The 15,323-nt window shown below is 37.0% G+C and overlaps 1 protein-coding gene across 1 annotated transcript in view; it reads right to left on the bottom strand.

The window, feature by feature from the left end:
• Window positions 1-14,627, bottom strand: part of LOC122092764 (nudix hydrolase 16, mitochondrial-like) — a 15,276-nt gene extending 649 nt beyond the window's left edge. The window contains exons 1-3 of the mRNA XM_042663048.1: window positions 13,782-14,627; window positions 8,642-8,753; window positions 5,309-5,392 (exon numbers count right to left, since the gene is read on the bottom strand). Coding sequence (XP_042518982.1) covers window positions 5,309-5,392; window positions 8,642-8,753; window positions 13,782-13,852 — 267 coding nt within the window. The 5' untranslated portion in view covers window positions 13,853-14,627. The remainder of the gene's footprint in view (window positions 1-5,308; window positions 5,393-8,641; window positions 8,754-13,781) is intronic.
• Window positions 14,628-15,323: the final 696 nt, after the last annotated feature.

Raw genomic sequence — 15,323 nt, 5'->3', positions numbered from 1 at the left:
AAAAGTTTGAAGAAGTTAGCAGTATGTCAATTAAGTTATAAAGCAAAAATAAAAAAAAACGCATAGACAATACGGATGGAATTGAGTATCGCTGTGGTAAATAAACCCTTTATGGTCTAAGGTCGAGTATCGCTGTGGTAAATAAACCCTTTATGGTCTAAGGTAAACAAGGTGTAAACCGAGGCTCAAGAGCAATGATTGTAGCCCCCGTGGACCAGGATAAAAGATTCAAATCCAACAGTTTTCTGGATGCTTAGAAGCCTAAACAGAGCCAGTTGTCCTTCAGGCTCCATCAATTCTAATCTTTCCATTATGGCTTCATGAATATAATTCATGACCCTCAGTGACATCACTATTAAACATCTTTGAACACTAATTGCACAAACAGATCATTTAGGGATCATTCAGGCACATGAGGATTTTGTCCACTTCTCTAGGCAAAGTCAAGTTCTGTTGGTGAAAGGATTCCCTATTTAGTCACACTAGGTCCAGAAAATGTCATTTGATTCCACTTATTTTGTTATCCGAAACACAAGGTTTTGAAGACGTGAAAAACATTAAGATGAATTTCTAAAGCCACAAAATGTGACAGAAAGAGCCACATATGATACCATTAGCCAGGAAGGTGAGAGAAGTCTCAGATCAATACTAAATGCAACTTACTTCTAACAGTCAATACAAAATCATCAAAACTGCATAGCAATTGGAATAGACTGGTTTCAGCCTCATGGTCAGATTCTCCAAAAATTCGTAAGATTTTTAGATTTGTAATGTGTTACACTAACAAGTTACGGCTTGACATAATAACATGATGACCTTGACTAAGTATTTTAACCCGAAAAAACTACGGTTATCACCCAACTAAGCCGATCCAAGTATCGAGAGATAATCTACACGAATTCTTTTCTACCATTACACTCACTTGAAGGGTGTAGCTGACGTAAACTCATGTGCACTCAATAGATTTTCTCACGACTACGTCTTCAACCAGGTCTAATTCGACATTTAATAGCCATTTGGATTCACCCCAGTACTTATAAGATCCTTAATCTATAACTCTGGCCAACTCTTCCTATTTATGACTGCTGAGACCAACAGCAAGTTGCCCCAAGTAATTCAATCAAGCATTCTTTCCATTGAGATTTGAGAACAAACTGTTTTAAGTTGTATGCAATATAAATAGCCAAGGAACGCAGGATCAGGATGTTGGCGAAAACATAAACTATTCTGGGAATGGTGAACCAATTATTGAAAATGAGGTATGATAAACAAGAAGCATAAGGATGTCACACAGATAAGATGCAGTCTATTGATATCACAGATTCATGGCTAGAACCCAAATCCACTATATGCAATTTCCATACAAGAAAACATGCATGGTTGATGAGTGACAATGAACTAAGGAAATTTGTCAATCAAAGATGGAACTATTGTCAACTAAATAGAGGTCAAAATAGATAAATCTACAGAAATTTATCAAGTGAAACTTTTACCAAGTGCTGAAAAGGTAAGTGCATAAAAAAAAAAAAAAAAAAAAAAAAAAGAAAAAAGAAGAAGAAGAAGAAGAAGAAGAAGAAAAGAAGGTAAGTGCATAACATCAAAGGAGGAGTTGGCAAATACATAGTTCAAGATCTTGGTCTCAACCACTGAGATTTCGCAAAACATTTCGGTTTCTATGAAGGTTGAAATGAAACTGTGTGACTTAGTAGGAATCATAGTTGTCACAGCGATTAGGCGATCCAAGGCGTTGGAGGGGTTCTTAGGCATCGCCTACACCCTAGGCGTGCAGTATATGAATATGTAATATAGCAATGATTATTTCACATAATTATGTTTATATGCAGCATAGAAGTCATATCAATGCAATATGATATAGTTACATTAATAATGATCTAATATGAGAAAACGAACAAATAGTAAACAAAGCATATGATATAATATAAGCATATTCATCAAAAAAGCAAAACAATAAACATAAATCAAAGGAAACTCGTGAAGTGTCAACAAAGCGTTCTATTGCCTTGTACCCAAGAAAGGGCTTGGATGCCTAGGTGACGCCATGACAACAACTAAGGTTCGAATGCAAAGAGTCAACTAAAATTTCGGCATTTCGGCCAAGATTTCGGGTTTAGGTAGGAAGTTTTGGTATCATTTGGTAAAACAATACGATCGCATGGTTTAAACACCATGTTTCTTCGACAATGTCGTGTGCTTGACTCTAAGAGGGAAAATCCATGAAAACCACAGATTTGGTGGAACAAGGTTTTGGGGACTACAACAACGCATCTACATCAACGAATTGCCAGGTTTGAGCAAGAATCCAAGTTAAAAGGTATACCCATTCCCCAAAATTTCTTAAAAAAACAAAGGGTACATATTTGGTGGGTGGCCTTCAATTTCATATATGTTAGAAACCGTAGGCTGATCTACAACTTTATGGAATTGGATTTAGTTTTCTGTTTTTAAATTTTCTTCAAACAAATTTTTTTATTCAAAAGAAAAAATGGTTAATATACATTGGTTGGGCTCAATTTTACATATGTTAAACACCATTGGCCGATCTACAGAGGAGAACTTGAATTTGACTGCATGTAAGTGTGTACTGCTAAATGTTTTTTTCTTTAATCCTAATGCATGCTTGAGTTGTTTTAATTGAAATGTGTGTTCTGTAGTAAATTAGTGTAAATCAAGTTATATCAGAGAAGGTTTTTTTTTTTTTTTTTAATGGGTAAGGATATCAGAGAAGGTATACAACAAGGTATGGTGTACACTAGAAACCTAGGGTCCAAAATCAAACTACCATTTTTATTTATTTATTTATTTTTCAAACAATTTAAAGGTTCCAATATGTTTAGAGATGCTTAATTAAGATTTCCCTGAAGTTTTGGGCCAAACGAATCCAGCAGCCAAAATATGCAAGGTTTCGATTAGGTTTTGGTTGAAATCTATAAATTTTGAGTTTCAACTTCAAACCTTGGGCAAATTAAATATGTTAGCGTAGCTATAGCAAAAAAAATGAAATTTAACTTCCAATATGGACTTTTGAAACATCCATCTAATGAATACATGAATGAGACAATGTATGAAGAAGATCCACTGTTGATTTGTGGAAAACTGGGATAGTGTGTATCGGAAAATCTTCGACAAAATTCACAATGAGCCAAATTGATTCAGGCATGTGTGGTCACTTCTATTGGAATGATCATTTCTATTGAAAGATAAGAGAGCTGGATGTTGCTCAGTAGTGGGTTTAATCTATACATTGCTGATAAGATAAGACTCCCACTCAGATAACTGAAATTGTTGATCGTATAGTTCCTAGGCGTCCAGGTGGTTTGCCTGGGGCCTAGGCAACAGTCGCCTTATTGCAATGCATACCGCCTTGTGTTTTGGCATTTATTTATGCCAAATATCTTATTTCATTTACTTAAGATATTATTCATAAATAAGCAAATACCCCCTATTTGAATCCAATAAAAATAGTTTAAAAATCAAATTCCAAAAGGATAAAAAGTCAACCCCCCAGTCCAAGAAGAAAAACTGGATTTTCGTTATAGAGGCGATTTTCAACTTTTAAATGCTGGAGTTTTTCTCAATTATGAAAATTTTATAAATTTTATCATGTTAAAACATTGCTAAAAACCAAAAGTCCGGTAAAATAATTTTTTGTTTTGATATCCATAAAATTATTTTCATTCAGGCGATTTTAACAGCATTCGTGCACTTAAAAATAAGTTTCACCGGAGCATAACTTTGTCATTACAACTTAGATTTAAGTAATCTTAGACTTGTTGGAAAGCTGGTTTTATATTATAACTGATACAAAAAGTCTCATGTAAAAATAATATCATTTGACCAGTCAAACTTGTTATAGAACCAAAGCATTTCTCTAAATTTTGATTTTATATAACTTAATATGACTTAATGTTAATTTTTTATGATTTAATATGGCTAAATGTTGATTTTTAATGACTTGATGTTGCTTAATCTTGATTTTTTTATGATACAAGGTATATATAGTTTACTAAATAATGTTAGAAAATAGGAAAAATAAAAAATAACAACTGGTCGCCTTGTTCGCCTCAAGGCGTGCACCTTCTCGCCTAAGCGCTTAGACAACCCTCCACCGCCTTGGTTCGCCTTGGCGCCGTGCCAACTATGGTTGATCGAGTATACCATGAGCTTATAGATTCCTTTAAGAGTAGGAAGTCACTCCCTCCACTTGCAATATCCCATCACGGTTGCCTACGCACCTCGTTTCTCCCCATCGACCACCTATCCATTGTTTGCCTCTCTCTTCTAGTTGAGAGCATTTATTTAACTTGCTTTGTATATCGACATAAAAAAGATTTATAATCCAAGGTGTGCTGGAAAAGGCCAACGCATATGGGAATTAGAAGAAAGAGAGGGAACCAACATCATGAGAAGAGAAAGACACTGTGAAACTCAACTACCAACCAAGAAAATAGGAAAGAACATAAGAAGGTAAAGCATTGCTTTATAAAGTTTCATGTCAATGTGGAATCTTAAGGGACATAGTTTTTACATACTGTATAGGGGAATTAGGGTACCACATGTAAAAGTAGAAGCCCAGCTTCCCTTAAGAGTATAGATACTAACTAGTATGAAACCAAAGGCAGATTATAGACAACAGAGTTCTTAATTTATCAAAAATAAACTAGATGAATGATGATCAGGAAAACAAAAAGAATAATACATAAAATGGACCGTTACATAAAAAAACACCAAAAATGTTACATAAGATGCTTCTAATGGAATTCTACTTCAAACACAACATAACTATTTCCGACATCACTATATAGTGCTATACAGCTATACATAAAGAATGCTCAGAAATAAATTGGTTAAATCACATTTTGTTAGCGTAGTTGTCACGGTGCCGAGGTGACACTAGACATTGGAGGAGGGGCAAAAATCAAGGTAACGAAGGGCCCTTCCAATGCCTCGATTCCTATTGCCTAGTCAATGCCTTGACAACTATGTTTGTTAGGACTAAGAATAGACCCAAATAAATTAATGCTCATCTACTAGAGGAAAATTTATATAATATAGGGGGTATACCCAGTGCACCAGGCTCCCGCCACTGCGAGGTCTGGGGAGGGTCATGACTCATAATGTATGCAACCTTATCCCCACTTCACGGAGAAGCTGTTTCCCGATTCGGACCTAGAACCACTAAGTCGCAATGGAGCAACCTTACCGTTGCGCTGAGGTTCGTCCTCAGGAAAATTTATTTAATATCCAAAATTTAAGAACTGTTCATGAAACAAAAGTACTGAATTTTCACCATTAACTCCCCTCGCACACCAGCTTCTTCTAAAGCTTCTCGTTCTGCTGCCTCCTCAACAGTCTCATCATCCTCCCATCCTCCCTGCAAAGAGAGAATATTGAATGAGCTGAAGTAAGGTATCACACACATAGACAGAGCGTGAGAGAGAGAGATATCATATAAATTACTGTCTGTTATGTAGCTCATTAAAAAATGAATGCTTCAGGGTTAGGGTGATTAGACAAAATAGGGAAGAAACAAATTCGTTGTTTTCATGTTCATCTAAGGGCTTATGCATGCTCTTAAGAAAAGATAGTGTCATATGCAGTAGTACGAAGAATTTAAGGTCCTTCATACACAAGAATAGCATATAAAATGGGGGGAAATAAACAGAGTATATGTAACAAAAAAAAAATTTAATGCAAATTACTGAGTCCATTAGATCATGAAGCATATATTCTGTTTTTATCTCCTCTGATACTCCAGGATCTATTCATAAGTGATTATCCAGATAGGATATATTTCACCAAAAAGGGGTTCACAAACCTCACAGAAACAACTATGAGGCAACACGAACTTATAGGACACATCACGTGGGAAATTGGACATTGGAACCCCGTAATTTAGGGGAAGGACGGGGAGAAGATCTATTGGGATACCTACGAAAAATAGGGAGAATAAAAATAAATAAATAAATAAAAACCCCAATTTTAATTGTGCAATGATTTTATAGTGAAACTATGATAAATTCACCATAGTAGAGTTTAACCACCAAGTTCGGGATGGATTGATATAATTCCTCTACGCCTAAGACACCAGAATATCGGACCATGAATGAAGAAAGCATATCTTCCGATATAAAAATCGAGAGGATCTAATTTGAACAAGTTCCAACAAATCCAAAATGAAAATTTGTTGGAATTGGTAAAAGCTTTTAACAATTAGCATGAGGGCGGGCCTCGCCACGACAGTAATGTTGCTCCATTACGAACTGGTGGTCACAGGTTTGAACCAGGAATCAGCCTCTCTGCGAAGTGGGGTAAGGCTGCATACATATCTGCCCCTCCCAAGATCCTGTAGTGGTGGGAACCTCATGCCTGGGGTACGTCCTTATCAAAGTGAATCCCAGCATATGCCAGGTCCACCAGGACCAGGAAACCAGTTCTATTATAGGTGGTGCCTACGCTAAGCAGTGACCTAACTAATCCAACTGCCCCTACAGCACATCTGCTGTCTCATTGCTAATTGGTCAGGATTTTGAGTTATATGCTCCTACTTTTTTCAAAGATGTTTCTTTAATTTGGATTTAGATCTTTCCCTTCTTAAGTAACCAATGTATGTTTGCTACAGAGATCAGCTTTGGTATCCTGACCAGGGTTCTGATGTAAAATCACCAAACAGTTCATATTTAATTATTAAACTGTAGAACCAATGTTGTTTCTTGAATTCAGTTTCGAGTTGCAGAAAACTATAATTCTGAACCTGAGATTGTGTGCTGGAACTATACATGTACCAAGTGTGACATGCATTAACTCTATTCCAGCTCAGGTTGAACTCAATCCAAGAACTGAGATTCTTTCTTGTCATTTTACTGATTTCTTTCCAGCTTTATACAAAGTTCTGAACCAGTGTCAGAAATTGTTTACCTATTATTAAAAACCAAATTAGGTTGTCCTCAATTTAACTTGCTTCTGTATGGTCCTATAGGGTCTGTTATCATTGAATTGTCACAAGGTCCCAGAGAGGCTACCTTGCTCATCTGGGGTATTAGTAGAATTAGCAGTACATGAACACCCTATAAATAGATGCATTGCTTGACTTTGAGTTGTGCAAGTAAAGAACATGATAGCTATCTGGGAATGAAACTTAAGTCAACATAAACAAGGGTGGAGACTTCGAAGTGATTTTACTATTTCAAACCTAAGCCAGCAATGCTGGCACGCCTCATTGATGCAGTACTGCCACAGACTAATTTCCCTTCAAATCAGCACACTGCGTAATCTAACGATCCAAGTCATATGACCAGGCTTATTTCGGTCTTACGGAATTAGGAAGCCACATTGTGACTGAAATTAGGGTTATTTTACATTAGTCTCAAAAACCATCTCCCTACTTAGAGATCCATAAATTGATGCTCATAGAACATTCAGTGGTTCTCGGTTTTCATCCCATGGTAGAGGGCCTCAGTAGTTAGCTCAAATCATTAGAATGGTCAAAGATCTCGTAGATACAATGAACATATCACCAATTGGGAGCCACATTTGGGTTGAGGAGGTAGTCAACAACTCAACATATATCAGGTTGAGAGATCTTGTGGTTTTGCTGAATCTCCCAGTCCATTAGAAGCCTAAAAAATTTTCTGCTCTTTAGATAGAAGCTTAAAGATAGACTAATTAAAGGAAAATGGTGAAAGAGGAATCCAGCAGGAAAAAATTACTGCAAGTATACAATAACACCACCTTTCAAGAGATTTCCAGTTATGGGATTAGTTTATGAAGAGGAACTGTGATCATTAGAGATGCCTCAAGGAATCCATTCGAGGTGAGGCCATAAATATAACTTTTTTTTGGCAGGATATATGGTGTTTAAAGCAGCAAGGAAAACATATATATAATCTGGATAAATACAAAAAGGCAAAAGTGGCCGACTACATGAACTGTTAGAACAGCTCTTAAAGGCATAGATACTGAAGGTAAACAGGCCACCCATCAGATGTTAACCATTAAGGAGAACATAAATAAAATAAACTAAGATAGAAATACTATGACAGAAACTATAGGATTAAATTGGTGAATAAATATCAAGGTTCAACAGAGTGAAGATTCTTACTTTCATACTGTTAACCTTGACACATAGAAATACATTTTACAGCAATATCTCACCATACCAAGGGATAATGTATTTGTAAACCTACCACAAGGTAAGCTCTTTTTCAAAAAACTACTTACTTTTCATTTGCAAATTTCATCAAGTATTACCAAGCAAAACAGAGCAATCAGAAGTTTTAAAAGCGTAACAATTTGCCAGAGCCATTGCATACATCTTGGTTTACAACTCCAACACATGAAAGAATCAAATGCCATGATGGCCCACTAAGAGCACAATATAGCTTTCATGAGCACAATATGAGCATAGAAAAGACCTAAATCACTTGAGGAAAAATAAAATTCAACAATTAAAATTATTTTTTGCAGTGCCACAACCACAATAACCTTTGTGACAAGCATTAGGTTACTTGATAGAATTTTGGGGAGAAGAAAGTAAAAACCTAAGACACCAAGAACAAATTACAGTAGAAGGAGATATGTAACAGCTATAACAATATAAATGAAAAATGTTACACCATTATACCTTTGGAAACAAAAGACCTGGTCCACTAGCTGAGTTGATCATAAGCACCTCGACAATCTTCTGAGAGTTGGCATCACCACTATCCCCATCTCTCCACCTAAACGGGATACACCTGTAGAAAACCTTACATATTAGAAAGGAGCTCATGCAAAAGTTAGGTCAATTCAACAAGGTGAAACCAAAAGCCCATGGCCTCATGGTAATGGAGATATATTGGACAAGAATTTTATTTAATATGCTTCTGGAAATCATCCCAACTGATGCATTTGCTTTGACAGTATGAAACCATCTTCGAAAAAATACCCAAAAGACAAAAGTGTTCACAAAAAAAAAAAGTTGCACCCCAAAATTTGAGAAAACTATATGCCCATTCAAAAACTTTGAGTTTGTACAAGGAGGTTTGCCATGACAAAAATGTGACCATGTAAAGTACCAAAAAAAAGAACAGATTGATTGGACTAAAAACAGAGAAAGAAGAAAATGTGTTCAAGAGTTAATGCATCATGGATGAATAATTAATTTTTTTTTATTGAAAGGACAATGACCAATTAAACATCACAAGGCAAGTACAGAGAAGATTGATCATCCATCTCAAATTCTCAATAGAATAGGATATGGTATCTTTAAAGTTATCCACAGAGTAACTAGCACAGGTAAAAAAACAAATAACTTGAGGGGTTTTATTCCCTTAAAGAGGCTGATCGGTTACTTAACTTGGGAACTACAAAGGGACATGGTCACCCATAACATCAGATAAATATTTCTTTCATTTTTCACATAATCCCTCTCATTGCAAATACATTGCAAACATTTTTTTCTAAATAAAAAATGTGGCTTGTTCATAACTTGTTTTGATCTTGAACCAATATCAGTTATTAAGAGGCTATTATATCTTAGTAAACATTTTCTTTCTTTAAAAAAAAAAAAATGGAAAACCTTAATAAATTTCATCTCCATCTGAAATTCAGAAACATTACAGTTTAATTCCCATTGCAGTTTGTACTGGTGGTGTGTTAGATACCATGAACGAATATTATTGCCACTGTCAGCCCTATTGGTACAGCGGATGGGCTGTGTGAGGAGTTGAAGTCCATTGCTATTCAGGTGACATCGAATTTTTCTTTCCAATGGTTGGAGGATGTTCTAGTGGAAGGGTACTCGGTGTCGGTGATCAAGTGGCTTCATAAGCACATTAGATCCTTGGAGAAATCTTTTCTCATTAGGAAAGCAACAGCCTTACATGACCAGGGGGCTTTCCTTTTTCTTGGAGGATGAGATCTGACAACTCAATAGCAGATGAGCTATTAATTTCGACAAAAAAAAAAAGATGAGCTATTCATTCCAGAGGAAGCCAAGAACTGCTAATAAGATGGGTAGTGAATTGGTAAAACAGTTAGTGGTTCATAGTTGGCTATGTTATGGGAATCCTATCCTTTGTGAGTAGTATATTTGATTTAAGAATGGTTTTTGTAATTAATTTTAGTATAGTTATATCTCTTTGATCTGATTACCCCCTTGGAGGATTTGATGCAGGCCAGCTCCTTGCCCCTAGCTGATTTGCTTATCAAGGAACTTCAAGTCTTCAATATTCCTATTTTTTAGGAACCTCAAATTATATCAACATTTTCCTATTTTCTAGGAACACTTTTTGCAACCAAAGCTAGAATTACCGTGTGGAGAACTTGCCAACCATAGGAGATCTTCAATCTTATCTCTAGTGAAACTAATCTTATCTAATTGGAAGGAGATCAACATCTAATAGTATCTAGTTGGAAGGAGATCAGCACTTAGCCCCCAAGCAAGGAACACCAATTCGTCCAAGCATGGACAGCAAAGTGAGACGGTTTTGACAGCCACCATTCCTTCTTTTACTTTTTATTTTATCATGAAATAATATGCCAAGGATCCCAGATCGTATAGGGATACCTTGACTAAGATTGTTATTACTTTTGATCTTCATTTTCAGCCTTAGGATTATAGGGGTGGGGCTTGAGAATTAGAATTTTTATTTTATAAATATGTAATGGGAGAAAAATGTAAGGGAGTTGGATTATTGAATTAAATTTGGAGCTTCTCCTTTTATTGAAGTCTCGAAGAACTTCTCCCTTTCCAAAGCCTTGAAGAGCTTGAAGACAGGCTTAGAAGAGCTTGTATTATGCCAACTACGCACACCCCACCCTCTATCATTCCTAGAAGAGTACGATAGTCGATTTCACGCTTTTTAAACTTCAACAGGATTGTTCCACTACATTTCTTTCCTCCTTTCTTCATTTAATTGGTGAGGGAGTCATCTACAGCTTCAGTTATAACAGGTTGGCCAAGGTTTCAGACATTATCCGGCATGATGAGTCCCCACCCCCTCCTTCTCCCGCGCCCCCCCCCCCCCCAAGCTCTCCTCCATTTGGTTTGCACTGCCGGGTATCCCTAGAAGACCCACTAGAATTGGTGACATTGTTTCTAGGTCTTCCTCCTTGGGGCTCTTCAGCTCCAAGTTGGCTTAGGATCCTCTTTGGGCTCGAGGTTGTTACTCTCTGGCATAACCTGGTTTGGTGCAAGCGCCACAGTTCCCATCACAACTTCACTACATGGCAAACCCTTTCTCACAGCCTCCCCTAGAAGCATAGTTGTCAAGGCGTCGCCTAGGCGTCCAGCTGGTTTGCCGGGGCCTAGGCGACAGTCACCTTGTTGCATTGCATGCCGCCTTGTGTTTTGGCACTTATTTATGCCAAATATCATTTAAGTAATATATTTACTTAAGATATTATTCATAAATAAGCAAATACCCCCTATCTGAATCCAATAAAAATAGTTTAAAAATCAAATTCCAAAATGATAAAATGTCAACCCCCCAGTCCAAGAACAAAAACTAGATTTTGGTTATAGGGGCGATTTTCAACTTTTAAATGCTGGGGTTTTTCTCAATTATGAAAATTTTATAAATTCTATCATGTTAAAAACATTGCTAAAAAACAAAAGTCTAGTAAAATAATATTTTGTTAGATATCCATAAAATTATTTTCATTCAGCCGATTTTAACAGCATTCACACACTTAAAAATAAGTTTGACCAGAGCATAATTTTGTCATTACAACTCAAATTTAAGTAATCTTAGACTTGTTGGAAAGCTAGTTTTGTATTATAACTAATACAAAAAGTCTCATGTAAAAATAAAATTTGACCAGTCAAACTTATTATAGAATAAGAGCATTTCTTTAAATTTTTATTTTTTTAAAACTTGATATGGCTTAATGTTAATTTTTTATGACTTAATATGGCTAAATGTTGAATTTTAATGACTTGATATTGTTTAATCTTTATTTTTTATGATACAAATTATATATAGCTTACTAAATAATGATAGAAAATAGGAAAAATAAAAAATAATACTTGGTCGCCTTGTTCGCCTTAAGGCGGTCGCCTTCTCGCCTAAGTGCTTAGACAACCCTCCACCGCCTTGGTTTGCCTTGGCGCCGTGACAACTATGCCCAGAAGTCTTTCCTTATTCTGATTTCTGAGACACATCCACATTCCTCCTTCTTGCTGCATTTGTTGGAATGCCTCTGGAGATGTTTCCCACCTCTTCTTTGACTACCCCCTCTCCTCTAGGATTTGGATTGGCCTCTTGTCTAGACGTTGGCCCCAGAGGAGAAGGCCCTCGCCCTTTCAGTGTGAATGGATCAAGTTGGACATGACTTTTGGTGGTACCTCAATCTGTGATGAAGTGGAGCTTGCTTTTGCAGCCACTATTTATCGCATTTGGTTGAAGCGCAACCTCAAAAAAGGGGCATCCAAATCCAGATCTTTTTACAACAGATTTGGGACTATCCTCTTTGATGTCCGAAGAAAATTGTCTCTGGCCCCCTAAAGATGTGTTGACTCTCTTAGAATAGGCTAACCATTGTCTATTGGGACTCCCCCTCTCGTTCTAGCTCGGGTGTTGCCTTGTATTGTTGTATATTTTCTTTTTTTGTTTGTATATCTTTTCTCCTTTTGGGGCAATAATCTATTTATTCACACCCCCACCCCCCCGGGCCAGGAAAAAAATGAGAGGATCCTCCTGCCTTAGGCAATTTCAAGCAAATACCTCAAAGACACCATTAATAAGGATAGAATAGTGAATGCAAAAATTGCAACCTTAGATCCATATTTTCTAGCACCTCCTGGAGCCCTTCTTCCCAAAGTAGTCAGGAAATCCTAGGAGACATTGTAATTTACAAGTCAAGGTTTTATTAATTAACTTAAATTTTCAGGAACATTTCATGTTGTCGTATAGTCCCATGACACTCTAAACAGACCCTTGGTAATAAAACTAAGTCAGGGAAGTAAAACACTGTTCTTTATAACCATGGACAAAAGAAGATAAATTGGAGCCTTTGTCATCCTACTTTGTTTCTCTCCCCTCACATCATTGAGAAATATTTCCTGTTCACCAGAAGATTGATCAACTTATTTTGACAAAAGTTTCCAATTGTCAACCTGGTCTTTGGTTTTCATTAATATAATTCCATCGCATTGCATGAAATCCAACTAAGATTCACCACATTAATCTTTCCTTGAAGTTTTAACATTTTCCCATTCCATCCGAAGATCACGAGTGCAGAAATGTGGTGCCATTCAATTTACTGTTTTCCAGCTAAAGCAATATATATTTAATCCAGATGAATAGATAAACAAAACTAAATGGTCGAAGTCGAGACCAATTGAATTTAAGATCAGAACCTGTCGCCTATAAATTCTTCTTTGAGAGGAACAGAAAGAATGAAACTAAAAACCTAATTAACCAATACAATGCTTGATGAGAAATTTTTAAAATAAAATCCATTGACTGTGCCTATCACCTAATCTAGCAATAGACATAATATTCCAAGATTCCTAGCTGAATTCAAAGTCAATGGTTCCTCCCAAAATGACTACGAAGAGCAATAACAACAGTTACAGCTATGATAATAACGACAATGCAATGACAGCGACAACAGATGGAAGATTCGGCGAATGTGAAAGGTAAAACAAATCATGCAAACAATATCTTATCAAATTAAGCCGGAAATGCAGCAATTCAGGAGCAAGCATACAGAACAGAGAGAGAGAGAGAGAGAGAGAGAGAGAGAGGGGTAGGGTCACCGCATTTGCATTTACATACCCGGCGACGAGACGACAACCTGCCTCGTACCGCTGCTGAAGTCGACCAGTTCGGGCCACCAAATCAGACATGCTCTAGAGAATCCTCCTTTTAATTGGGTAATAACAATGGGTTTGCAATGGTGGAGGAAGAAACCGATGATCATCGAGCCCTTCTCGCCACCATTAAAATAACAAACCAACTAACCATTCCTATACAGTTACAGGTTCCAAAAATTTCAACTAAAAAAATCTTCTTCGAGAAGAATGAGAATCTTCCGTTTAAATTAGTTCTTCATTCATCATTGTTGCTGATCTTGAACTTGAATTCTCCACTTCATCGCTCCATGTCGGTACCCACCACCCCATCTACGGCCGACTAACCGGCTAATGCCGACGATTATCAGCACAGAGAGACACAGAAAGGAGTGGAGAACCCACCGCTCCAAAAAAAAATAATTATAAATTTCACTATCTGGGTTTCAAAAAGTTGGCTTCTGTTTGCTCGTGCTGTCGCTTTTGTCTTCGGTCTAAACAAGAGAGGTGAGAAGAACGGGTAGGAGAGAGGAGAGTGGAACACGAGTCATGTGTGAGAGAAGAGAGAGAACCCTAATGCCTAAGTTTAAGGGAGCGCAAGTACCGGATCCAATATGTCACGTGGCTTATGATTCTGAATTGGGTTTGAAGAGTGAAGGGCTGGAGAGTAGAGGCAGGCAGGCAGCGCCCCTCGTGGAACCAGTCAAGCCTCCACCTTTGCTGTACGTTACCCCTCTCTCTCTCTCTTGATCTTCGCCAGTCCATGGCGGTTTTGCTCTTGGGAGTTTTCAGGTTCTCTGAGGTAAACTGGTGATCCTAAGGTCTACACCGTTGGATAATGATCCAATGGTGCAGACCTATGAACCACAGAGGTCTGAGGATTGCTCTTTAATCTCAGATATCTTGCTCTGTCTCTCTAGAACACACACTTATATATGGAGTTGTGGTATCCATGGGCTTCATGTGAGATTTAATCTGGATCATTCATATTCAGTCTTCATGAGATAAATGTGTTTAGTTTAATGGCTTGAAGGAAGATTGATTACTTGTTTATTGATTTCATCTTTAAAAAGGCAAAAAGAATGTTTATAAAAACTAATCAGATGCATTATAAAAATTATTATTATTGATTTTTCTCTCAGAGAACAATAAATTCAACACTTTGGACCACCTGTCTCCACTCTCATGCCTTATCCCCTAATTTTGAACTTTCCATGTAAGACCATTCCAAGTGGCATGTAGTCTCACTTGCCTTGAAAATTACTATTAGGTTAGCAAAACCCTAACTTAATCATCTGGGAAGGAGAAGAATTTGCTCTCATGATGCCAATCAGATGTGAGAAATAAAGAAGTGGAAAGAATATGGAAGAAGAGAGTATGAAGCAGGTTCGGAACGACAAGATGAGAGATGCTAATAGTAGGTAGGAGGAGGTTTTGGAGCAGATCAATTTAAGGGTTTGAACTAAGTAGAAGGTTCATACTTTACAGAAAGAGATTTCCTAACCCATAACATTGTCACCAAATGACT

This window comes from Macadamia integrifolia, chromosome 11, assembly GCF_013358625.1.
Source record: "Macadamia integrifolia cultivar HAES 741 chromosome 11, SCU_Mint_v3, whole genome shotgun sequence".
NCBI lineage: Eukaryota > Viridiplantae > Streptophyta > Magnoliopsida > Proteales > Proteaceae > Macadamia > Macadamia integrifolia.
Note: the sequence above shows the minus strand (reverse complement) of the source record. Positions and strands in the feature narration are given on the sequence as shown.